Source organism: Lolium rigidum, chromosome 5 (assembly GCF_022539505.1).
Source record: "Lolium rigidum isolate FL_2022 chromosome 5, APGP_CSIRO_Lrig_0.1, whole genome shotgun sequence".
Classification (NCBI taxonomy): Eukaryota; Viridiplantae; Streptophyta; class Magnoliopsida; order Poales; family Poaceae; genus Lolium; species Lolium rigidum.
Window position 1 is genome coordinate 31,802,778 of NC_061512.1, and position 24,860 is coordinate 31,827,637.

At 43.7% G+C, this 24,860-nt stretch overlaps 1 protein-coding gene and 1 long non-coding RNA gene across 2 annotated transcripts; both read left to right on the plus strand.

Annotated features, from left to right (window-relative positions):
• The first annotated feature begins 1,834 nt into the window (after positions 1 to 1,834).
• LOC124655813 lies at positions 1,835 to 4,045 on the plus strand. The gene is made up of 6 exons (XM_047194653.1): positions 1,835 to 2,167; positions 2,284 to 2,465; positions 2,573 to 2,783; positions 3,075 to 3,272; positions 3,347 to 3,526; positions 3,620 to 4,045. The coding sequence occupies exons 1-6, from the start codon at positions 1,835 to 1,837 to the stop codon at positions 4,043 to 4,045; spliced, it is 1,530 nt and encodes a 509-aa protein (XP_047050609.1).
• A 103-nt stretch (positions 4,046 to 4,148) lies between these two features.
• Positions 4,149 to 5,091, plus strand: LOC124652028. Its single transcript, XR_006987555.1, has 3 exons — positions 4,149 to 4,260; positions 4,339 to 4,473; positions 4,811 to 5,091. It is a non-coding gene; the product is annotated as an uncharacterized LOC124652028 (long non-coding RNA).
• Positions 5,092 to 24,860: the final 19,769 nt, after the last annotated feature.

A 24,860-nucleotide genomic window follows, 5' to 3' on the forward strand; every position in this document is an offset into this window, starting at 1 on the left:
GTAGTTGAACTATTTAAAATAGTCTAAACACATTTTGACGAAATATAGAACGGTACCTTTTGAATTGAAATCTATGAAAAGGCAAAAAAAAGGACAAAATTCCTAATATTTGCCGTGCAAATCTGCTGTTACACACGGCAAATGATGGTTTAGCCGTGCCTTTTTATAAATACACACGGCAAAGCTAGGAAGTACACACGGCAAAGATTAGACTACACAGCAAAGTTGGGAAATACACACGGCAAATATTAGCTTACACAGCAAAGTTGGGAAATACACACGGCAAAGATTTATCTTTCACGGCAAAGAAAATGGATTAACTTTTTCCCCGCACCGGCTGGCCAAAAAGTTGCAAACTATTCCCCAATTTCGTCCGCCCCCAGCGCCCCACGCCGCCGCCGCCGCCGCCGCCGCCGCCGCCGTCGCCCCCGCCCCCGTACGTGCCCCCACCCTGCCGCCGCCGCCCTACGCCACAGCCCCCAGCCCGACACGCCGCCGACCCAGGCGCCAGCACGCCGCCGCCGCCCCGGCCCAGGCCACCCCGTGCGCAGACGGCATGGACGAGCCCCAGGAGCTACGCCGCGGAGTCCTCCTTCTTCGCCGTCGCTGAACACGGAGCCGGAGCTACGCCGCGCTCTACTTCCTCTCCCGGCGCGGTCGACCATCCCCGAGCACTTCCGCTGCGCCACCACCCTCGCGGTGAGCTCCGCACCCGTCCTGGCCCTTCTTCTTTTCGTTTTAGTGGCCGTAGTCATTCAGTTCTGCGTTCCTCTGTAGAAACGTTCAGCATGATTCTCGATTCTGGTACGCCTCCAGTTAGTTCGATTCTGGAATTGCAGCGGCGCTGTGTCTATATCCGGCGCTTTAGAAATCATCACAGAAGTTTGTGGGGCTTGGGTAAATCGTGGAACTCTGGTCCCGGTCCTGGAATGGATGCATGTGTTTCTGCCCTGTTGTAATTTGGAACTATACTATTAGTGAGGTTTTATATTAGACCAAAGGAAAATCATCACCCGACTTTTGACACACTAAAATTTGACCACATAATTCAATTGCTTTTATAATAATTAAAAATTAAAACTTAACCAATACATAAATCCACTTCTATAACTCTGAGTGGCGATGTCATCTATATCAAATCTTATTAGTCATTCGCCACTCTTGTACTGTTAAGTGATGTACATCATTCTTTTCCATGCAGGATATGCATCAGTGATCTTCATTGTTGGTAGAGGGCATTTTGGAGGAGAGTTGGTTATCTTCTTCGGCGATCGATCACGCTTCGAGGGTAAGAATCATTCGCCTCTCTTGTACTATGCATATAGTTTATTTCTGTGTCTAGATAACCAAGTTAGTCGCGAAACCTAGGTGTCTCCCGTTTGGAAGGGTTACGCGAATAAATATGCATTAAATTGCATATTTATAACCGTAACTCTTTCGGATTGTCCACGTTTTTTGGACAGCCGAGGATGTGTTTGGTCCACCTGAAGGTTTTGTGGATGATTGGTGGTACCAAAATGATAGCGATGAAGAAACATGTGGTCCAATAGTTGCTCCCAATGATGCTGACACAGGCTACTGAAGTTTTGTGGCAAATCTATGTATTAGTGATTGTAAAGCTAGCATATTTGTAAGAACTTTGTGTTATGTTTGTATACTCGACTCGTGGATGGAACTCTATGTATGTGGTTTGTTGCATTCTAATTTCTTTTTCCACCTATTTACACCATTCTTTTTTATCATGTGTACTAACGAAGATACTCTTTCTTCAGTGCCAGGTGGTTGAAACATGCCAGGAAGCAGAGGGGGACGAGGAGGAGGGGCCGCAAAGAGTATGAGAAAGGGCGTCCAAAAAGTCAAGAAGTTGGCATCTCTTGTGAGCAAGAAGGATGGGAAAGCTTCAGGATCAGGACTTCGCCGGCCAGCTAGTCCTCCACGACCCGAGGTGCAGCCACGTCAGAGAGGTAGACGGCCAGTTAGTCCTCGAGCTGCGCCGCTGCGACGCCCGAGGAGTAGACGGCTAGCAACTCACCCACCCGAGGAGCAGCAAGTGGAGGAGGAGCACCCGAGGGAGGAGGAGGTGCACTCGAGGCAGGAGGAGGAGGTGCCCGAGGATCTGATGCACCCGGTCTTTTTCGTACGGCCCACGATGTGCTATCGTCAGGAGGTATGTACGAGTCAGAGGACGAGTCGGAGGATGATGAGGGAGAGGAGGGGGATGACGAGGAGGAGGGGGATGACGGGGAGGAGGGGGATGATGGGGAGGAGGGGGATGACTCGGAGGTGGACTCGAGGCAGTGGGACCCGCCGGAGGAGGGCGAGGAGTTTGTTGATCCTGATGAGGAGTTGCGCAAGATATTGCCAGGGTCACGTCCTGTCTATTGTCGTGGGATTTCGTCCCTCCCCGATTTGGACGACTGGCTCAACACTGCTGGTAAGATCGTGCTCATAGCAACAGGTGAAAGGTTAGTACTTTGACCCACTTACTAATTTCACTACTTATTAGTTTTTGTACTCTAATGTTGATTTTTTCATCACCATGTGCTAATAACCATTTTGGTCGTTTGTGCAGGACATTCGAGTATAAGGATGACGTCAAGCCGCCACGCGTCTACTCGAGCATTCTTGGATGCCTCGTAAGGAAGCACTTCCCTGGGTTTATACCTGTGTCTAAAATCCTTGGTAGCCAGTGTGTAGCTTGGACATGGAAGCACTACATGTACGCAAAGGATCCGGAAGGCGAGTTCGATAATGCCCAGCAGAGAGTTCTCGACGATTTCTGGGTAAGTTTCTTTGACTTCTTATCATGCACACGGTTGAGGCTAAACCTAAAACAAAGCTACAGTATGCTACGGTAGACACACTATGTATGACCTGCTCACATGCAAAAACATATCATTAGGCATGCGAGCCTGTAAATGAAAGGAAAAAAGCGTTCTGTAGTACACAGGGTGTCCCTGCTTTGCTTTGTGTTCAGTACTACTTCGTTTTTTTACACAGCTACCAGATTTAGTTATCTTCTAATCCAGTAAAAGCTGATATTTAACTATCAATGGCTTTGTGCATCCTTGTAGAAATACTTTGCACCAGACCCGGAGCACCGTCTTCTTTGCTACTCTGTGGCTAACGCCGTTGCGACGAAGCAAGTCCGAGACATGCACTACGAGGGTCGTGTGTGGTGCGTTCGCAACTGGTACGCTGAGATGCGCAAGATCCGCATAACTAAGAAAAAAGCCCGTCAGATTACCATGGAGCCGTGGCAGTATCTGCAGGTAGTTTCATTTTTGTATTATTGACTTGGTGACCACCGTCTAGTTTCATTAATATGTTTGTGTTGTGTACGCAGGTGCCACCTCAGTACGTAGGATTGGCCAACAAAGAAGTCTTCGAGTCGATGGTACGGTATTGGACAAGTAAAGAGTTCAAGAAGAAACATGACAATGGTGTGAAACGGAAAGCAGAGATGGGCCATCGTGGATGCCACCGCCAAGGCAGCCTCTCCCTCGCCGGTCATATTCAAAAGGAGGTTAGCAAATGCATTCTTCATTCTTGCTCATCAAATTGTTCTCTACTCATTCAATGTGTCACTCTTCACGTATCTTCATGCTTTCTTTTGCAGAGAAGGGAGACAAAGGTGGAGCCTAGCTTTTTTACAGTTTGGAAGAGGACACGCACCCTCGACGAGCCGGACCCCGACCGTAAGGGGTCGATGTGGGTGAGTGATGGATCTGAGCTCCGGCATACGGAGTACTGCAAGAAGTTGGGGGAGATGCATGGCACAGACGTGGACCCCCTCGGTGTCCCCTTTGACCCTGAGGTTGCCGTGCTAGCGGGACAGGGCAAGAGGAATGGTCGCTTATGGATTGGTGACGGTTGCATCCATCCTGCGACCATTCCATCTATCCGCCAGCTCCGTCGTGGCAGGGACGAGCTCCGATCCTCAAATAGAGACCCGTCCCACGCCTTCGAGTGTAGCTATGCAAAGAATCCAGGTATGTCCTTCATCCTTGGTCATCTACATTTCATTACAAGTTTTCCATTGTAATATTCATGACATTGCAAGCACAAATGTAGGCTCAGGTGGAGGAGGCAGAGGCAAGAGCCCAACGAATGGAGGAGCAGCTGGCACAACAACAGAAGATGATGGAGTGGATGACACAACAAATGAGCCAACAGCAAGATCACATGCGCATGCTTGCTATGCAGCCGGGTGGCGTGACTCTTCCTCCTCTTGCTCCTCCTCCTTTCACTTTCCCGTGGGTAAGTTGTCTTTGCAGAATAAGTGCCAATCTCTGTCTAGTGCTTGTTGTGTAATGCTCACAATTTTCCATGTTGTAGGCACCACCTTCGTCTGGCTCCAACAATATGCCGCTTGGTGGGTTGGGCAATCAGGAGGGAACCCCACCGGTGCCTCCTATGGCGGGTTCACATGTCTTGAGCAATCAGAATGTGGCTAGGAAGTTGTGACTCCAGGTTAGTTCTCCTACCATCGCATTTACTTGTCCTTGTTGCTTGCCAATTTATACATAGAATTTGAACTTGTCCATATTGCTTCATAGTACTTGTGAAAATTTAGACATAGCGGTTGATCATGACCATTTTGCTTCGTTACTTGTAAAAATGTAGACATAGAGATTGAACTTTCGATTTTGAATTACTCTCACGTGATCCACTTGTAGAATGTTCTCGTCTCATGTGAGCCACTTTAATTACTCTCATGTGCATTTTGGAACTTGACCATATATCTTGTTCATTTTATCCTTTTTTTTTGTATTTGCTTGAACTTACCATATTGCTTGCAAACGTGTAGGATATGCATGAAGGATGCTTATCTTCGCCGTTGTGGTCTACATGTGGAGCTTCCGTTGATGGTCTCTATGTTTCTATCGACTTGTATTATGTTGCTTCCGGTTTTGTGTTATGAACTACATGTTTCCATGGGCTTGTATTATATTGCTTCCGAACTTGTGTTAGAAACTATATGTTTCGACTCTATGTTTCTATGGACTTGTATTATGTTGCTTCCGTACTTGTGTTATAAACTATATGTTGTGAAGGATTTTGTGTTATGGACTATGGATTATATGTATGTTATGGACTATATGCATATTATGGAGCTTGTGTATTGGGTTACTACTGTTTATTTGTATTTGAAATATATGGATCAAAGAGAAATAAGCAAAAAATAGGAAAAAAGATGGGCCTTTGCCGTGTGTACAGGGACGGCAAAGATGCAAAATGGTTGGGCGACCCGGGCAGGATTTTGCCGTGCGCATGGGCAACAGCACACGGCAAACTATTCAATCTTTGCCGTGTACTAAACTGGGAGGACGCACGGCAAACAATTGGAGATTTGCCGTGCTCCAAACTGCAGAGCCCACGGCAAACGTTTGTTTCTTTGCCGTGCTCCAACCTAGAGGACACACGGCAAACATTTGTTTCTTTGCCGTGAGTCGTTCTTTGGTACACGGCAAAGTTTGAGCGCCGTCAGCTCCATCTGGGCACGTCAAGTTACTTTTCATTTCCGTGCAGCGTGGAAAACACACGGCAAAGGTCTTTGCCGTGTACATGTTGAAGGAGCACGGCCAAGTGCTCTTTGCCGTAGGGATGTATGCCGTGTATATTTTGCCGTGTGTTAGCACACAGCAAAGCCTTTGCCGTGTTCCGGGGCTTCTTTGCCGTGTTCATTTGGCACACGGCAATGCCAGATTTTCCTGTAGTGTGTACGTATTGCAGCTGTAATAAGTCCAACATGTTTGGATGCTACTACCTCGGTTTCAAAGAAAGTGACTTATATTATTTTTTAAAGCCTAAACAATGTAAAGTTCAACCAATTATTTACAAAAGATCATTATCATGTAAAATACAAAGACAGTATCATTAGATACATCATGAAATATATTTTCATATGATATCTGTAGAATTAGAAGGACACACTGCACGTTGTAGCAGGTATAAATGGTTTACTAGAAGGACACATATTAAATTACCTATATGAATATATGCAATAAGATTCAATTGATGAAGTAGTCAAGGGTTAATTTAATCGCCATAAAAGGTTGTTTGTTTGAAAAATTAAGGGTCGTTAAGGTTCAGAAGTGAACATGAGTAATGTAGAAAAAAAATCGAAACACTGGTGTGCTCGTAAATCTCTCTATCTTCTATGCACCAAAGCAGTGAAATATATGTGAATGTCATGAGGAATAGCAACTTATCATTACAAGAGGGCAAATCCATCATATATACACACTAGGAGGCCAAAGACCATCATGTAGAAGGTAAAAGCCCAAAGACCAAAGGGAACTCATAAATATCTCACTAACACCCTCCCTCAAACTTATTGTGCATCCACAACACTCAATTTGGAGAGGTAAAATCCATGATGCGCTCTATTCTTGTCCTTCATGAAGAATCCACCAACTATAACTCGGAAGGCACATACAGAAGAATAATAACTTGATCATGCATACCAACGTGCACCTACGAAGTATCAACACCAATATGTTTGGTAAACTCATGCTTCACGCACAATGCTGATAGCACATGTACTATCTGACAATAGGGAGTAGGTCTAGTAACAGAAATACCAAAATCCTCCAATAACCATCGTAACCATTGCCGTCAGAAGAGCCATAGCTCGCAACTCAGCCTCTACACTCGAATGAAAAACTGCAGTTTGTTTCTTCATGTTCCAAACAATAAGAGAACCACCAAGAAAAACACGAGTAAGAAGAAAGTGAGAAGCAATCCGAAAGATCACTAGCCCACATAGCATCCACGTAGGCACTGGAGCTGTAATGAGCTGGAACTGAGAAAGAAGAGACGGTGAGAGATAGTGCCATGAAGATATCGTAGAACATGACGAAGGTGACTATAGTGGAACGAAGTGGGTGCAAAAACAAACGGTCTCATAATATTAATAGGATATGAGATATATTGACGAGTGACAGCGAGAGATAGACAACACTCCCAACAAGATGACATTAACGCATTGGATCGGAAAAGGGTCACCATAAGAAGCACAAAGGTGAACATTGAGCTTCATACGAGTCTCAACTGTGCGCTCATAACCAAGAGTAGCACGAGAAAGAAGATCATGGAAATACTTTTCTTGGGAAATACAAAAGCCATCAGCAGTAGAGGAAACCTCGGTCCCAAGCAAGTATCGAAGAGGACAAAGGCTGGAAATAAGAAACTACTCACTAAGACGGGCCTTAACAAAGGCAATGTACTCAGGGTCGTCACGATGATGATCATGTCATCAACATAAAGAAGAAAAGTCCGACCACAAGAAGAAAGGTGAAAAAACAACTCTAGATCATGAGCACTGGACATATGAAACTTCTCACTGAGACGGGCCTTAACAAAGGCAATATACTCAGGGTCGTCACGATGATGATCGTGTCATCAACATGAAGAAGAAGATTCTGACCACAACAAGAAAGGTGAACAAACAACGCTAGATCATGAGCACTCGGGCAAAAAACCAGCAACAGTCACCACAAATGAGAATTTCTTAAACTAGGCTTGGGGGCTTGCTTAAGGCAATAAAGAGAGAGACGAAGACGACAAATCATGCCATCGGGAATAGAATACCCGGCGGTGGCTGCAAATAAACCTCCTCACGCAACTCACCATTAAGTAAGGCATTCTTGATATCAAGCTGAGATATGGACCGAGTGGCGAAAATATGCAATAGCTAGAAGTGTACGAATAGTTGTCATATTGGCTACAGGGAGCAAAAGTCTCATTATAATCACAACCATGCTCCTGCTGAACACCCCGAGCCACAAGAAGAGCTTTGTAGCGCTCAACATAACTATCAGGGAGAGTCTTAATCTTATATATAGACCCACTTACATGTGATGGGATGAAAGCGGGAGAAGGGGTATCAAATTCATGTGTCGGTCCGCTCAAGCGCAACAATTTCCTGTGCCAGCGCAAGCTGCCATTCAGGATGACCAACAACATCTCGATAACATGTCATCTCAACGACGACGGAGAGACCATAACGACCGAGGAAACAACGTTTGGGTGGGGATGAGGATGAGGTCGAAGACCGTAGGTTGACTGAGGTGGCACACCATAAGTAGATGGCACGTCAGTGGATTCCTCCATAGCACGTAGATGGCGAGTATAGTAGAAAGGAAAAGTGGGACACAAAGGAATCACCGGATGAGGTGACGGAGATGTGGAAGATAACGATGATGAAGGTGGAGAGTCATGGGACAAGGGAGAAGGAGAAAGTGTAGAAGAAGGTGGAGATTCATGAAACGGGGATGACATAGATGATGAAGGTGTATAAGAAGGCGTCATCAGATCAACAAGCGTGCGACGAGAAGGGGAGTAAAAATAGGAGGCACTGAGGGAGGTGTATCAGGAAAAGTGATAAAAGATATATCCTCCACTGAGAAGATCGAGGAGGATGGATGTGGGTAGAATGGATGCAAAAAAGTAACATCCCGAGAAATACGCGCGACAACCAACGTGACCCCAACACCGACAACCCTTATGCCTATCACTATATCCAAGAAAAACATACACAATAGATTGAGGTGTCTATTTGGTGCACTCATGGGAAGCGTGTAGAACATAGCAAGCACAACCAAATAAACGAAGAGGCGGCGACCAGAGATACGTTCTAGAGGAAACCACCCTATAGAGCAGCAGAGGGTTGAATATGCTGATGAGATATGTGGAAATGGAAATAGCCTCAGCCCAAAAGTGAGGCGGAAGAGAGGCGGCGATCATAGGATGCGTAGTTCAAATCTAGACCACTTCCAGTGAAAACGGCATGAGACCGCATGAAGTAGCATGTATTCCCTGAAAGCTAGCGCGCAACATATATGTGGAATGTAGCGTACACATGTTCTTCTCCGACGAGTGCACTTTTTCTCTCGGACGTACATTGCACCCCGACGAGGGAGCTCCTCGGCAATGCCCACCATGAGGGAGTTTAGGGTTGACGGAATCCTACGGGCTAGCACGAGACATCGGGTACTATACAAACGGGGAGAGAGATTTACTCGGGTTCGGGCCCATCGATGAAGTAAAACCCTTACTTCCTGCTTGTATGATCTTGATTATCGAATATATCGGGTTACAATGGGGTAGCCGATAGGCTGCTATGGTTGTCTTGCCGAGAGGCAATGATTCTAGGGTTTGTGCTCTAAGTTGCGGTGATTCTACGTATGGTTGTTGTGTGTTTCGTCGGTTTGTCTCCCGACCTTTATATAGCGAGGCCAGGTCTCGAGAGTCCTGTTCGAACTCGACTAGGTTACAATAAAATCTAATCTAGACTTTCCTTTATCAACGCCTTCTTGTCTTGTTCATCAAGAATCCTTCTTCTTGTAGGTCTTCCTCGTTGGAACCGGCGTATGGACCCACCTTGGTTATTGTACAATCTTCGTGGGCCCTCGATGAGTGCAGAGCACACGGTTGGGGAACTCCAAGAGGAAGGTATGATGAGCACATCGACAAGTTTTCCCCAGTAAGAAACCAAGTGATGCGTGTAGTTGACACGTCCGTTGGGAACCCCAAGAGGAAGGTGTGATGCGCACGACGGCAAGTTTCCCTCGGTAAGAAACCAAGGTTTAATCGAACCAGTAGGAGTCAAGAAGCACGTTGAAGGTTGATGGTGGCGGGATGTAGTGCGGCGCAACACCAGAGATTCCGGCGCCAACGTGGAACCTGCACAACACAACCAAAGTACTTTGCCCCAACGAAACGAGTGAGGTTGTCAATCTCACACGGCTTGCTGTAACAAAGGATTAACCGTATTGTGTGGAAGATGATTGTTTGCGAGAGAAAACAGTAAAACAAGTATTGCGGCAGATTTGTATTTCGGTATTAAAGAATGGACCGGGGTCCACAGTTCACTAGAGGTGTCTCTCCCATAAGATAAAAGCATGTTGGGTGAACAAATTACGGTCGGGCAATTGAAAAATAGAGAGGGCATAACAATGCACATACATGACATGATAAGTATAGTGAGATTTAATTGGGCATTACGACAAAGTACATAGACCGCCATCCAACTGCATCTATGCCTAAAAAGTCCACCTTCGAGGTTATCATCCGAACCCCCTCCGGTATTAAGTTGCTAAACAACGGACAATTGCATTAAGTATGGTGCGTAATGTAATCAACAACTACATCCTCGGACATAGCGCCAATGTTTTATCCCTAGTGGCAACATGACACAACACAACCTTAGAACTTTACGTCACTTGTCCCAGGTGTCAATGCGGGCATGAACCCACTATCGAGCATAAATACTCCCTCTTGGAGTTAAAAGTAAAAACTTGGCCAGAGCCTCTACTAGTAACGGAGAGCATGCAAGATCATAAACAACACATATGTAATAACTTGATAATTAACATAACATGGTATTCTCTATCCATCGGATCCCGACAAACACAACATAGAGTATTACGGATAGATGATCTTGATCATGTTAGGCAGCTCACAAGATCCAACAATGAAGCACAATGAGGAGAAGACAACCATCTAGCTACTGCTATGGACCCATAGTCCAGGGGTGAACTACTCACTCATCACTCCGGAGGCGACCATGGCGGTGTAGAGTCCTCCGGGAGATGAATCCCCTCTCGGCGGGGTGCCGGAGGAGATCTCGAGAATCCCCGAGATGGGATCGGCGGCGGCGGCGTCTCGGTAAGGTTTTCCGTATCGTGGTTTTTCGCATCGGGGGTTTCGCGACGGAGGCTTTAAGTAGGCGGAAGGGCGAGTCGGGGGCTAACGAGGGGCCCACACCACGGGCGGCGCGGGCCCCCTTGGCCGCGCCGCCATGTGGTCTGGCCACCTCGTGGCCCCACTTCGTATGTTCTTCGGTCTTCCGGAAGCTCCGTGGAAAAATAGGCCCACGGGTCTTCGTTTCGTCCAATTCCGAGAATATTTCGTTACTAGGATTTCTAAAACCAAAAACAGCGAGAAAACGAGGAGCTGGCACTTCGGCATCTTGTTAATAGGTTAGTTCCGAGAAAATGCACGAATATGACATAAAGTGTGCATAAAACATGTAGGTATCATCAATAATATGGCATAGAACATAAGAAATTATCGATACGTCGGAGACGTATCAAGCATCCCCAAGTTTAGTTACGCTCGTCCCGAAGCGAGTAAAACGATAACAAAGATAATTTCTGAAGTGATATGCCATCATAACCTTGATCATACTATTTGTAAACATATGTAATGAATGCAGCGATCAAAACAATGGTAATGACATGAGTAAACAGGTGAATCATATAGCAAAGACTTTTCATGAATAGTACTTCAAGACAAGTATTAATAAGTCTTGCATAAGAGTTAACTCATAAAGCAATAAATCAAAGTAAAGGCATTGAAGCAACACAAAGGAAGATTAAGTTTCAGCGGTTGCTTTCAACTTGTAACATGTATATCTCATGGATAATTGTCAACATAGAGTAATATAACAAGTACAATATGCAAGTATGTAGGAATCAATGCACAGTTCACACAAGTGTTTGCTTCTTGAGGTGGAGAGATATAGGTGAACTGACTCGACATAAAAGTAAAGAGAATGGTCCTTCAAAGAGGAAAACATCGATTGATATATTTGTGCTAGAGCTTTTATTTTGAAAACATGAAACAATTTTGTCAACGGTAGTAATAAAGCATCTGAGTTATGTACATTATATCTTACAAGTTGCAAGTCTCATGCATAGTATACTAATAGTGCCCGCACCTTGTCCTAATTAACTTGGACTACCGGATCTTTGCAATGCACATGTTTTGACCAAGTGTCACAATGGGGTACCTCCATGCCGCTTGTACAAAGGTCTAAGGAGAAAGCTCGCATTTTGGATTTCTCGCTTTTGATTATTCTCAACTTAGACATCCATACTGGGACAACATGGACAACAGATAATGGACTCCTCTTTAATGCATAAGCATGTGGCAACAATTATTATTCTCATATGAGATTGAGGATATATGTCCAAAACTGAAACTTCCACCATGAATCATGGCTTTAGTTAGCGGCCCAAAGTTCTTCTCTAACAATATGCATGCTCCAACCATGAAGGTGGTAGATCTCTCTTGCTTCGGACAAGACGGACATGCATAGCAACTCACATGATATCCAACAAAGAATAGTTGATGGCGTCCCCGGAAGCATGGTTATCGCACAACAAGCAACTTAATAAGAGATAAAGTGCATAAGTACATATTCAATACCACAATAGTTTTTAAGCTATTTGTCCCATGAGCTATATATTGCAAAGGTGAATGATGGAATTTTAAAGGTAGCACTCAAGCAATTTACTTTGGAATGGCGGATAAATACCATGTAGTAGGTAGGTATGGTGGACACAAATGGCATAGTGGTTGGCTCAAGTATTTTGGATGCATGAGAAGTATTCCCTCTCGATACAAGGTTTAGGCTAGCAAGGTTATTTGAAACAAACACAAGGATGAACGGTACAGCAAAACTCACATAAAAGACATATGGTAAACATTATAAGACTCCATACCGTCTTCCTTGTTGTTCAAAACTCAATACTAGATGTTATCTAGACTCTAGAGAAACCAAATATGCAAACCAAATTAGCAAGCTCTAAGTGTTTCTTCATTAATGGGTGCAAAGTATATGATGCAAGAGCTTAAACATGAGCACAACAATTGCCAAGTATCAAATTATCCAAGACATTATAGTAATTTACTACATGTATCATTTTCCAATTCCAACCATATAACAATTTAACGAAGAAGAAACTTCGCCATGAATACTATGAGTAGAGCCTAAGGACATATTTGTCCATATGCTACAGCGGAGCGTGTCTCTCTCCCATAAAGTGAATGCAAGGATCCATTTTATTCAAACAAAACAAAAAAACAAAAACAAATTGACGCTCCAAGCAAAGTGCATAAGATGTGACGGAATAAAAATATAGTTTCAGGGGAGGAACCTGATAATGTTGTCGATGAAGAAGGGGATGCCTTGGGCATCCCCAAGCTTAGACAGCTTGAGTCTTCTTAGAATATGCAGGGGTGAACCACCGGGGCATCCCCAAGCTTAGAGCTTTCACTCTCCTTGATCATATTGCATCATACTCCTCTCTTGATCCTTGAAAACTTCCTCCACACCAAACTCGAAACAACTCATTAGAGGGTTAGTGCATAATAAAAATTCACATGTTCAGAGGTGACACAACCATTCTTAACACTTCTGGACATTGCATAAAGCTACTGGACATTAATGGATCAAAGAAATTCATCCAACATAGCAAAAGAGGCAATGCGAAATAAAAGGCAGAAATCTGTCAAAAACAGAACAGTCCGTAAAGATGGATTTTATTAGGCCACCAGACTTGCTCAAACGAAAATGCTCAAATTTAATGAAAGTTGCGTACATATCTGAGGATCATGCTCGTAAATTGGCTTAATTTTCTGAGCTACCTACAGGGAGATAGACCCAGATTCGTGACAGCAAAGAAATCTGGAACTGCGCAGTAATCCAAATCTAGTACTTACTTTACTATCAAAGACTTTACTTGGAACAACAAAACATAAAACTAAGATAAGGAGAGGTTGATACAGTAGTAAACAACTTCCAAGACACAAATATAAAACAAAAATACTGGAGTAAAAACATGGGTTGTCTCCCATAAGCGCTTTTCTTTAACGCCTTTCAGCTAGGCGCAGAAAGTGTAACTCAAGTAACATCAAGAGATGAAGCATCAACATCATAATTTGTTCTAATAATAGAATCATAAGGTACCTTCATTCTCTTTCTAGGGAAGTGTTCCATACCTTTCTTGAGAGGAAATTGATATTTAATATTACCTTCCTTCATATCAATAGTAGCACCAACGGTTCGAAGAAAAGGTCTTCCCAATATAATGGGGCAAGATGCATTGCATTCAATATCCAAGACAACAAAATCAACGGGGACAAGGTTATTGTTAACCATAATATGAACATTATCAACTTTCCCCAAAGGTTTCTTTTTAGCATTATCAGCGAGATTAACATCCAAATAACAATTTTTCAATGGTGGCAAGTCAAGCATATCATAGACTTTCTTAGGCATAACAGAAATACTTGCACCAAGATCACATAAAGCATTACAATCAAAATCTTTGACTCTCATTTTAATGATGGGCTCCCAACCATCCTCTAGCTTTCTAGGAATAGAAGTTTCAAGTTTTAGTTTCTCTTCTCTAGCTTTTATGAGAGCATTTGTAATATGTTTTGTGAAAGCCAAGTTTATAGCGCTAGCATTGGGACTTTTAGCAAGTTTTTGCAAGAACTTTATAACTTCAGAGATGTGGTAATCATCAAAATCTAAACCATTACAATCTAAAGCAATGGGATTATCATCCCCAAGGTTGGAAAAAATTTCAGCAGCTTTATCACAAGCGGCTTCAGTAGCTTTAGCGATTTCGAGTAATTTTGCGCGCTTTGCACTAGGAGTAGAAGCATTGCCAACACCAATTATTTTATCATGGATAGTAGGAGGTGCAGCAACATATGAATCATTAGCATTGCTAGTGGTGGTAATAGTCCAAACTTTAGCTACATTTTCCTTTTTAGCTAGTTTTTCATTTTCTTCTCTATCCCACCTAGCACGCAGTTCAGCCATTAATCTTATATTCTCATTAATTCTAACTTGGATGGCATTTGCTGTAGTAACAATTTTATTTTCAATATCATCAGGTTTAGCAGCCATTTTATTAATTAAAGAAGATTGTGACGTAGACATGTATGAGATTCGGGTTTCAGCATTTGCAAGTTTAGTTTGCAACCCAGAAATCTCCATATTCAAATTTGCAAGTTGATTTCCTATATTCTTCAACAAGGCAGATTGCTCATTCATAGTTTTAGTAAACAATTTATTTTGCTCATATTGTGATTGCATAAAGCTCTTGGTGGATCTCTCAATTTCTAACATCTTTTCCTCATTAGGTGAAACATATCTACCATAAGAATTACCATTAGCAGGATATGGCCTAGAATTTTGAGCAACTAATGAAGCTAACGGAACATTATTAGGATCAACATTAGTCCTATCATTCGCAAGCATAGACATAATAGCATCAACCTTATCATTCAAGGAAGAGGATTCTTCAACATAATTTACCTTCTTACCTTGTGGAGCTCTTTCCGTGTGTCATTCAGAGTAATTAACCATCATATTATCAAGTAGCTTTGTTGCTTCACCAAGAGTGATGGACATAAAGGTACCTCCAGCAGCTGAATCCAATAAATTCCGCGAAGAAAAATTTAGTCCCGCATAGAAGGTTTGGATGATCATCCAAGTAGTCAGTCCATGGGTTGGGCAATTTTTAACCAGAGATTTCATTCTTTCCCAAGCTTGAGCAACATGTTCATTATCCAATTGTTTAAAATTCATTATGCTACTCCTCAAAGATATAATTTTAGCAGGGGGATAATATCTACCAATAAAAGCATCCTTGCATTTAGTCCAGGAATCAATACTATTCTTAGGCAGAGATAGCAACCAATCTTTAGCTCTTCCTCTTAATGAGAAAGGGAACAATTTTAATTTTATAATATCACCATCTACATCTTTATACTTTTGCATTTCACATAGTTCAACAAAATTATTGAGATGGGCAGCAACCATCATCGTAACTAACACCGTAAAATTGCTCTCTCATGACAAGATTAAGTAAAGCAGTGTTTAATTTCAAAGAATTCTCGCTGTAGTAGCGAGGTGGAGCAATAGGTGTGCATAGGAAATCATTATTATTTGTGCTAGTGAAGTCACACAACTTAGTATTTTCAGGGTTGGCCATTTTAGCAGTAGTAAATAAAGCAAACTAGATAAAGTAAATGCAAGTAAACTAATTTTTTGTGTTTTTGATATAGAAAACAAGACAGTAAATAAAGTAAAACTAGCAACTAATTTTTTTGTGTTTTGATCTAAGTGCAGCAAACAAAGTAGTAAATAAAATAAAGCAAGACAAAAACAAAGTAAAGAGGTTGGGAAGTGGAGACTCCCCTTGCAGCGTGTCTTGATCTCCACGGCAACGGCGCCGTAAATTTGCTTGATGCGTGTAGTTGACACGTCCGTTGGGAACCCCAAGAGGAAGGTGTGATGCGCACAGCGGCAAGTTTCCCTCAGTAAGAAACCAAGGTTTAATCGAACCAGCAGGAGTCAAGAAGCACGTTGAAGGTTGATGGCGGCGGGATGTAGTGCGGCGCAACACCAGAGATTCCGGCGCCAACGTGGAACCTGCACAACACAACCAAAGTACTTTGCCCCAACGAAACAGATGAGGTTGTCAATCTCACCGGCTTGCTGTAACAAAGGATTAACCGTATTGTGTGGAAGATGATTGTTTGCAGAGAAAACAAGTAAAACAAGTATTGCAGCAGATTTGTATTTCAGTATTAAAGAATGGACCGGGGTCCACATTTCACTAGAGGTGTCTCTCCCATAAGATAAAAGCATGTTGGGTGAACAAATTACAGTCGGGCAATTGACAAATAGAGAGGGCATAACAATGCACATACATGACATGATAAGTATAGTGAGATTTAATTGGGCATTACGACAAAGTACATAGACCGCCATCCAACTGCATCTATGCCTAAAAAGTCCACCTTCAGATTATCATTCGAACCCCCTCCAGTATTAAGTTGCTAAACAACAGACAATTGCATTAAGTATGGTGCGTAATGTTATCAACAACTACATCCTCGGACATAGCGCCAATGTTTTATCCCTAGTGGCAACAGCACAACACAACCTTAGAACTTTCTATCACTGTCCCAGGTGTCAATGCAGGCATGAACCCACTATCGAGCATAAATACTCCCTCTTGGAGTTAAAAGTAAAAACTTGGCCAGAGCCTCTACTAGTAACGGAGAGCATGCAAGATCATAAACAACACATATGTAATAACTTGATAATTAACATAACATGGTATTCTCTATCCATCGGATCCCGACAAACACAACATAGAGTATTACGAGATAGATGATCTTGATCATGTTAGGCAGCTCACAAGATCCAACAATGAAGCACAATGAGGAGAAGACAACCATCTAGCTACTGCTATGGACCCATAGTCCGGGGTGAACTACTCACTCATCACTCCGGAGGCGATCATGGCGGTGTAGAGTCCTCCGGGAGATGAATCCCCTCTCCGGCAGGGTGCCGGAGGAGATCTCCAGAATCCCCCGAGATGGGATCGGCGGCGGCGGCGTCTCAGTAAGGTTTTCCGTATCGTGGTTTTTCGCATCAGGGGTTTCGTGACGGAGGCTTTAAGTAGGCGGAAGGGCAGAGTCGGGGTGCTAACGAGGGGCCCACACCACAGGGCGGCGCGGGCCCCCCCTTGGCCGCGCCGCCATGTGGTCTGGCCACCTCGTGGCCCCACTTCGTATGTTCTTCGGTCTTCTGGAAGCTCCGTGGAAAAATAGGCCCCTGGGTCTTCGTTTCGTCCAATTCCGAGAATATTTCGTTACTAGGATTTCTGAAACCAAAAACAGCAGAAAACAGGAACTGGCACTTCGGCATCTTGTTAATAGGTTAGTTCCAGAAAATGCACGAATATGACATAAAGTGTGCATAAAACATGTAGGTATCATCAATAATATGGCATAGAACATAAGAAATTATCGATACGTCGGAGACGTATCACCAAGCTTGCAGCGTGACTAGGCCTTGGTACAGCTGTCGGGTGATCTGGTCTGCTAAACAGGATGCTTTGATCTTACCAGTCGATATAGTCAGGTAAACTTGCCATGGGCATCTCTGCAAGCTTTATCTCCCGTGTAAATTTCTTAGATTCTATTTTGGAGATGCCAGCCTTGTGGATCATATTCACCTGTCCTTGCGATACAGGGAAAACTTCGGCCAGCGCGTGCGAGCGTTCCTGCGGCTTGGGTGATTGAATAGAGGCAGCTCTGTTTCATCGGGTGCGCCAGTGCTTCGGAATTGGTTCTTAATTCCTTGCACAGCTTCTTCTGGATATCGAGGAATTGTCGACAATCTTTGAGTAGATGCGTGCTTTCTCGATATTGTCTTTCGGGTCGATGTAAACGTGCAAGTAACATGTGACTACTAGTTGCTCTGCAGCCGGCAGGTGAGGCGTCCGAGGGAGACGAATTTGTCGATTGTGACTTCTGGTTAATCGCTCGCCATATTGCCCGTCATCCCGACTGCTGTATTGACATGTACGACCGACAGCATGGTCAATTGCCTCATAGTGGAGATCTCTTCTCCTCTTCTGGCGCTCCTGCTTACTCCCGATGCTATTCAGACACCTTTGACTGCTTCGTGGTTGTCGCTGAGCAAACATGGTAGATCCGTTGTGGTTGGTGATGGAACGGTGACTATTGATGGAGTCGTAGCCTTTTCTATGCCAGGCGCGATTGAGCATGGGAGCCGAAGAAAATCTCCGAAGTCGATGATGAAGTGGAAAAGCATGTACCCAATGTACAAAACATACTCAATACAATAGAGACAATGTCCTCGCAAAATGCGGTCCATTGTGCTAGTTTTTTTTATAGTATAGAGTAGTAGATGGATGGACGTACATCGAGCGAATATGTTTGATGAGCAACCCAAACCAACAAACAAATAAAAAAGATGGACGGTACAATATTCCGCCCTCTCACACGCACCATAACTTGACGAAGGCGCGCATGCACACGAATAATAACTCGGCTAAACTTTATTGGTCGGCTAGCTACAAGCCATCCGATGGCCCTAGCTAGTTAAGTGTAGAAGTAGTCTCGATCATTTCTCACTCGAGAGCAGATAGTAGATGCTCCAGAGGGTAGTCGTGACCCCTCTTATATATGATAGGGTAGGTGCAAGCATGCTCTTCAGAGGCGGGTAGTGATGCTGCAGTCCTCAACCCTCTTAAATGACAGCTCCTTCTTGTCGAGGTCATAGAGCATGGATACGTTGTGTTGCTGGAAGTTCCCCAGGAGCGACGTGCCTTCCAGAATGTATAGACAGAAACCGTGCTCACCCTTCTCCACATAGCTTGCCCAGGGTATGCTCATGTCGGCTTTGGGGAACTTGAGCACCAGATCTGGCTTACCAGTTGGAGTCTCGTCGAAACAGTTCATTTCGCTCTTGCCCTTGGTGATTACCTTGGTGACCACATTGACACCCAGCGCCTCACGCATGACGCTCTTGAGCGCCTCGAAGATTTTGGTGTCCAGGTGCATGTAGGTGTTGCCCGAATCCACCAGCATCAGCCCCTTGCCGCCATGGCTTGATCTAAGCCTGAAGTCCTCCTGTTGGAGTTGGAGCTGCCTGCTGCACTTACCATTTATGCATATCTGGTCCAGCTCCACGTAGTAGTCGTTCTTGGCCCACTCCGGCAGCTTGCTGAGCTCCGTGGAGATCTCGACCAGCGGCGTGGTCCGCCAGCCGTCCTTGCCGCCGGCAGCAGACTGGGCATTGCCGCCGAACCAAAGCGGGCTTCTCATTGACGAATTAAGCGGGTCTCTCAGGCAGTAGGAGAACTCGGTGACCCCCAGCTGCTTCACCAGCGACATGGGCCCCCGGCTGAGCCCCACGATCCCGTGCGCGGCCACCGGCAGCATCTTCTGGGTCCAGTCGATGGCGCACGCCAAGGCGACCTCCTTCTTCTTAGTGGTACCGGCGCCGGTGGTCATGGCCACCGTCTCCGTGCCTGTGAGCACTGTTATAGTGCCGCCGCCGTACGTCTTGTTGAACATGCAGGTGGTGCACTGCTTCTTCACAGCGCTACAGGCCTCGGCACAGGACATGTTGGTGGGGGTGAAGGAGGGGTTGCCAATGCACTCCTTCAGCTGGTTCGTCCAGATGAGGTCGCTGCCGGTGTCGGCCACGGCCAGCATCGTCGTCTCCGGCACCGTGCTGCCCAGCTTGAGCTCCATCATGTACGTCTTGGGGCTGTACTGGACCGGGACTGAGAATGACCCGGAAACGGCAGCAGAGTTGGCGTCGACGTCCTTGTCTTTGGCTCCCGATAGCATCGCCGCTCTCAGGTGGGCTCTGCTCAGGGCACGGTGGATGAGCTCCTCTCTGGTAAAGTTGCCATGGGCGTCAACGTGGATGAGCTCGAACTGGTAGCCGCCGGGGGGTGCTTCCTCTGACACGGCCGCCGTCACCATGGGCAGCCTTATGGAAGCAAGGAAGATGATGCTTATCACTAGGGCTCGCATGCATGACATCGCCGTCGCCATCGACTAACTTAGTTGATGGGATCAGTCGCTGGCAGGACTTGCAGGCTCAAAGGTACGTAGCTACCCTTGGCTGGCTTGGTTATATTTATCGAGCTAAGCTTCAGGACCTATTTATTGAAGGGTTTGGCTAGTGCGCTGAGCACCTGTGCGGCGCGTCACGGTCACAGAGAGGAGGAACCATATGCCTGCATGCAAGCATTATACGTAGTAGTATTCTTCTTCTAGACGAGGAATTGTATGCATGCCTAGCTTCCTTTTAGTCCACATACCATTTGAAACCCACAAGGCTGAATGATTTGTGCCCCCACAATCCCATGTCTAGGAGTAAACGTGACATGGCATAGTTTGGTTGAAAATTATGGGGAGCTCGATCTCTACTCGAAAGAGGCTTTCACCTCACTTTATGAATTACACCAAACGGCCAACACTAGTAGAAAAAACCCTTTAGTACCGGTTTTAGAGGGCCTTTAGTACCGGTTTTGGAACCGGTACTAAAGATTCGGGACTAAAGTCTCCCCCTTTGTTACCGGTTCACTAAAAGTGCCTCCACGTGGGCTCGGAGGAGCCCGCGGGGCTGGAGACCTTTGGTACCGGTTCGTAATAAAGGATACCGGTGCCATTTTTTTATATCAAATTTTTTATCTATTTTTTCACTCCCTCTTTTTATCTGTTTTTTCGAATTATTTTCCACTCCCTCTTTGTATCTATTTTTCAGAATCTCTAATATTTTAGTTATTTGACAAGTTTAGTCTCTAACTACACTTATCTCTAGTCAAATTACTTACTCGTGGTCAAACTTCTCGCTCGGTCACCCATCATCCCACTACTCCAGCACTAGCACACTTAACTTCCGAGTTTCTTCCCATCTTACTTCCAAGTGCTTCGCACGCATATTATTGATAGTAGTATCATATCAATCCTATTAACATGTTGGTCACGATATCACACTTCTTTATTGTTTGAATTCTACATGATTATTTTAATAAACAAAAGTAAAGATGTAAAAATAATATTGAATAAATAAATAAACAATAAATTTTCAATTTTTTAATATATTTTAAAGTTTAATTTGTTTTGCAGAATCTAAAACTTGAAATTTGTAAACCTAAAAATTTACTAACCTTTATGGTTAAGTTATAGTAATATTTATGCCGGAAGGAATTATTAATTTAAAATTTTTAAAAAAATATATAATCCTGAATTTCTAGCGAAAACTAAAATGTTCATGCTTTCATATTTCTATTTAGAATTTTGAGAATCTAAAAATTAGCTAACCGGGTAAACCCCGGTAGAATCGGATGTAACTTTTCCCCACGATGTTTTGATATATTATACGTTTTTTTCGATATCATATGCAAGAAGAAAAGCCGTTTGACCATTTTACAAAATTTATTTTGGAAAAAAGTCAAAATTTGAATTTCTTAATTTCACCGAATATTAGGTTGCATAACATACTAGAATCTCGAAGGATTTTATTTTTTGAATTTTCTATCATTTTCTTGTATTTTACAAAGCAAAAAAAGCGATCGGGGGGGGGGGGGTGGGTGGTGGGTGCACGGGGAGCAAAAAAAGGCTGGAGACCCTTTAGTACCGGTTCTTTATATGAACCGGCACTAAACGTACAGCGCTAGCCCCACCTCTGTCTCAAATTTGACATGAAACCCTTTAGTACCGATTCATATCACGAACCGGTACTAAAGATCCTAACGAATCGGTACTAAAGGTTGCTATCGCTCTGGGCAGCGAAACCGGTACTAATGCGACCTTTAGTACCAGTTCTTAAGGAAACCAGTACTAAAGGTCAAATCATTTGGCCGTTTTTCTACCGGTGCAAACGGATACAAGGTCACGAGATCTACTTAACTGCAAGACAGACCTAAACGTATAGCATGGAGACTCCTACCATCACCGCCCATAAATATCTATCTAAAGATCATTCTGCTGAGGCCAAGTTACATTCATGCCAAAGTCTTTGTAGTCTCGGCCGGGCATAAATGATGAGATGGTTTTAGACTTATTTTTTTGTACTTGTTTAAAACAGATATTAATCAATATTTTAATGGGATTATTCCTCCAACTTGCCGCTAATAACTAATTGTTGCATTTAACTGCAAATCTCTTTGATTATTTATTTTCTTAGAGAAATGAACGTGTTAATGATGAAATCAGATCAAACAAGGGTAGAATCACGGGCTAGAGGATTGCCCAAGTCAACTGGCTTCCAATAATGATGCGGAACTAACTTTAATAAGTAGACCTCCGGTATACCCCGACCGTAATGCCTCTCCCTATCATATGTCGGTTGATCCGTTAATTAGGTTAAACCACACAACTTTTGTGAAGGAACCCACTAGAAATTCACAATGGAAAATATATGAAACAGTAAGCTCATGCATTCTAACTATATGGAGGAGAGGAATTGCTGCCGCCAGAAGCACCGCTTCCATTTCTTGACACCGAAGCTCTACCGTCGCCATCACCAACATCTTTGTAGCAATTCCCCTAGTCTTCGCCATCACTATACATACTTGTACTATTGACTCCTTCACCATTGGTGGCATCTCAAGTTTATTTATTCATTTACGGGATTTTCATTACAATGTTTATGATTGTTGATCTTATCGCTATGTGTGAGTATTCCTCAAAGGCTGAGGACTGAGGCCCTTGCAGCAGACATGCACTTATGATATGGGATTGTTATTGTAATTGATTGTTTTATGATTTTGTTCTCTTGACGTTACCTCGATCCTAGGACTTGCATGGTACCCAAGACCACGAAGACTTATAAATACAGATGTGTGAATAGAGGAGAGTGGGCAGCTATACACGAAACCCGAAACCTGGTGTGAGTAAGGGGAGTATAGTAGATGAAAGTAATTCTCAAGGAAACAAGAGTGACCTCAAAGATCTTAATGATTTAGTCTATTTATCTTCATAACCTTGTATCGCTGCTAGATAGATATGACATGGTTGGACACTAGAATCCATAGTAACTATAACTGCTAGCTATGGTGCCATAAGGACGCACAACCAACGTCATATATATATCTCTGAACACGTAGCTCTATTTTTTTCTCAAACGATGCATCATTTTATTTTTTAATCCCTTTATGCATGCATAGGTGCAAGTAAAACATTGGTCCTGGCCTATTTTCATCCATGATAAAAAAAAAGCCAAAAGATAACAATTGCTCCTATAAACAAAGATTCTACAAACGCGTACCTCTCAAAGTCTAGCCCCAAGTTATCTTTCCAAGCACATACTTATCGGTTGAACTACTATGATGCATCTATATTCTATAATGTGGATTGAATGTATCAACCTTCTTTCTGACGCCATTTTAGGAAAGTATTTATGCTACCCTTGTGAGTTCGTTAGATATTTCATTAGTTGGTTTCATTTGTGTTTATTTTATTTATTATTATTATTTTATATTTTTCTCTTAATTGGAAACACAAAAGATTAGTTTATTATTTGGCCGTAGTTCTTTTATTTGTCACTATATGAAAACTTTTTAAAATATTAATATGAAAAACAAGAAGCTAGGGGAGCTTGCTTCCACAAAAGATGATTTTCTTCGTGCACCCATCACTTAACCCACTATCATAGCTAAGAGCTATGAAATTATACTTAACCATTTGGATTTGGTTCAGAAGAATCAGTTTAGTGGCTCTACTTCTGAGTACGTAGTGCGATCAAGCTATGCTTGTTTCACTTCCCACGTAGAAAAAAACTGTGAAAATCAAAGTTTCCCGCCTAGTAAAACTATGCAACTTCATTCTTATATCACTGATTTTAGACTGAAATATCGCGAGCCACTAGCAGTTTTCTTGGGGAAGGACAAAGAAGTATGTGAGAAATTTCCTAGTCATGGGATGTAAGATTGGTCAATTCTCCATCTATTTTATCATGATCTTAATCTTGTGTCAACATGACGAGGGAATATCCAACCGAATAGGCCGAACGAAGCAAGTCGTTGCATAAGACGAGGGTGGCCAAGTCTAGTCGTGTTCATGTTGGACCTACTCTCAAGGGTCATGCGTGACGTAGAGGCCCAGTAGACCCATCGAATATCAACGTGAAGAGCAAGCCAAGGAACCAACGATGTACACCCAAGGTCAAGTGTCATATATAAGACCTCAAATCACATTTATCTATCTTAGCCTCGCATCTGGCAATTTGTGAACACATCTATCAATACAATCAAATAAGAGTAAGTCTTTACCTCCACCATGAGGGACCGAAACTGGGTACATCGTGTCCTTTCCCAATCTCGCCAGGGACATCCAATGTCGCTATCGCTCTCCACTTGATGTAAGCTAACCCATGTAGCATCTACCTCAACAATACCACGACAATTGGCACCATGTGGTGATGGCTGACATTTGGAGTTGTATTCCTGGTGGGGTCACTTCCTCTGGTCACTAGCGATATCTCGTTCATGATCAGAAGCTACGTCATGATCTCATGGCAAAAGCTCATGTCGGCATGCATCTCTCCTTCTTGTGGCTCATCACGGACCGCGTAGCTTCCGGCCTCATAAGTTGGCTTTACACACACCATCGATGAATCAGAGCCACTCGTTGATCTCAACCCCATTGGTGACGGGGACAACAACATCGCGTTCATAAAATTTGCCTCCGACTATGAAACAGAAGAC

What these genes read in the sequence shown, in the direction of transcription:
- LOC124655813 (XM_047194653.1), top strand. Translation starts at nt 1,835, where the DNA reads ATGAGAAAGGGCGTCCAAAAAGTCAAGAAGTTGGCATCTCTTGTGAGC. An exon ending in GAGTTCTCGACGATTTCTGG is followed by an intron (nt 2,784 to 3,074) that starts GTAAGTTTCTTT and finishes GCATCCTTGTAG; the next exon opens with AAATACTTTGCACCAGACCC. An exon ending in CCGGTCATATTCAAAAGGAG is followed by an intron (nt 3,527 to 3,619) that starts GTTAGCAAATGC and finishes TTTCTTTTGCAG; the next exon opens with AGAAGGGAGACAAAGGTGGA.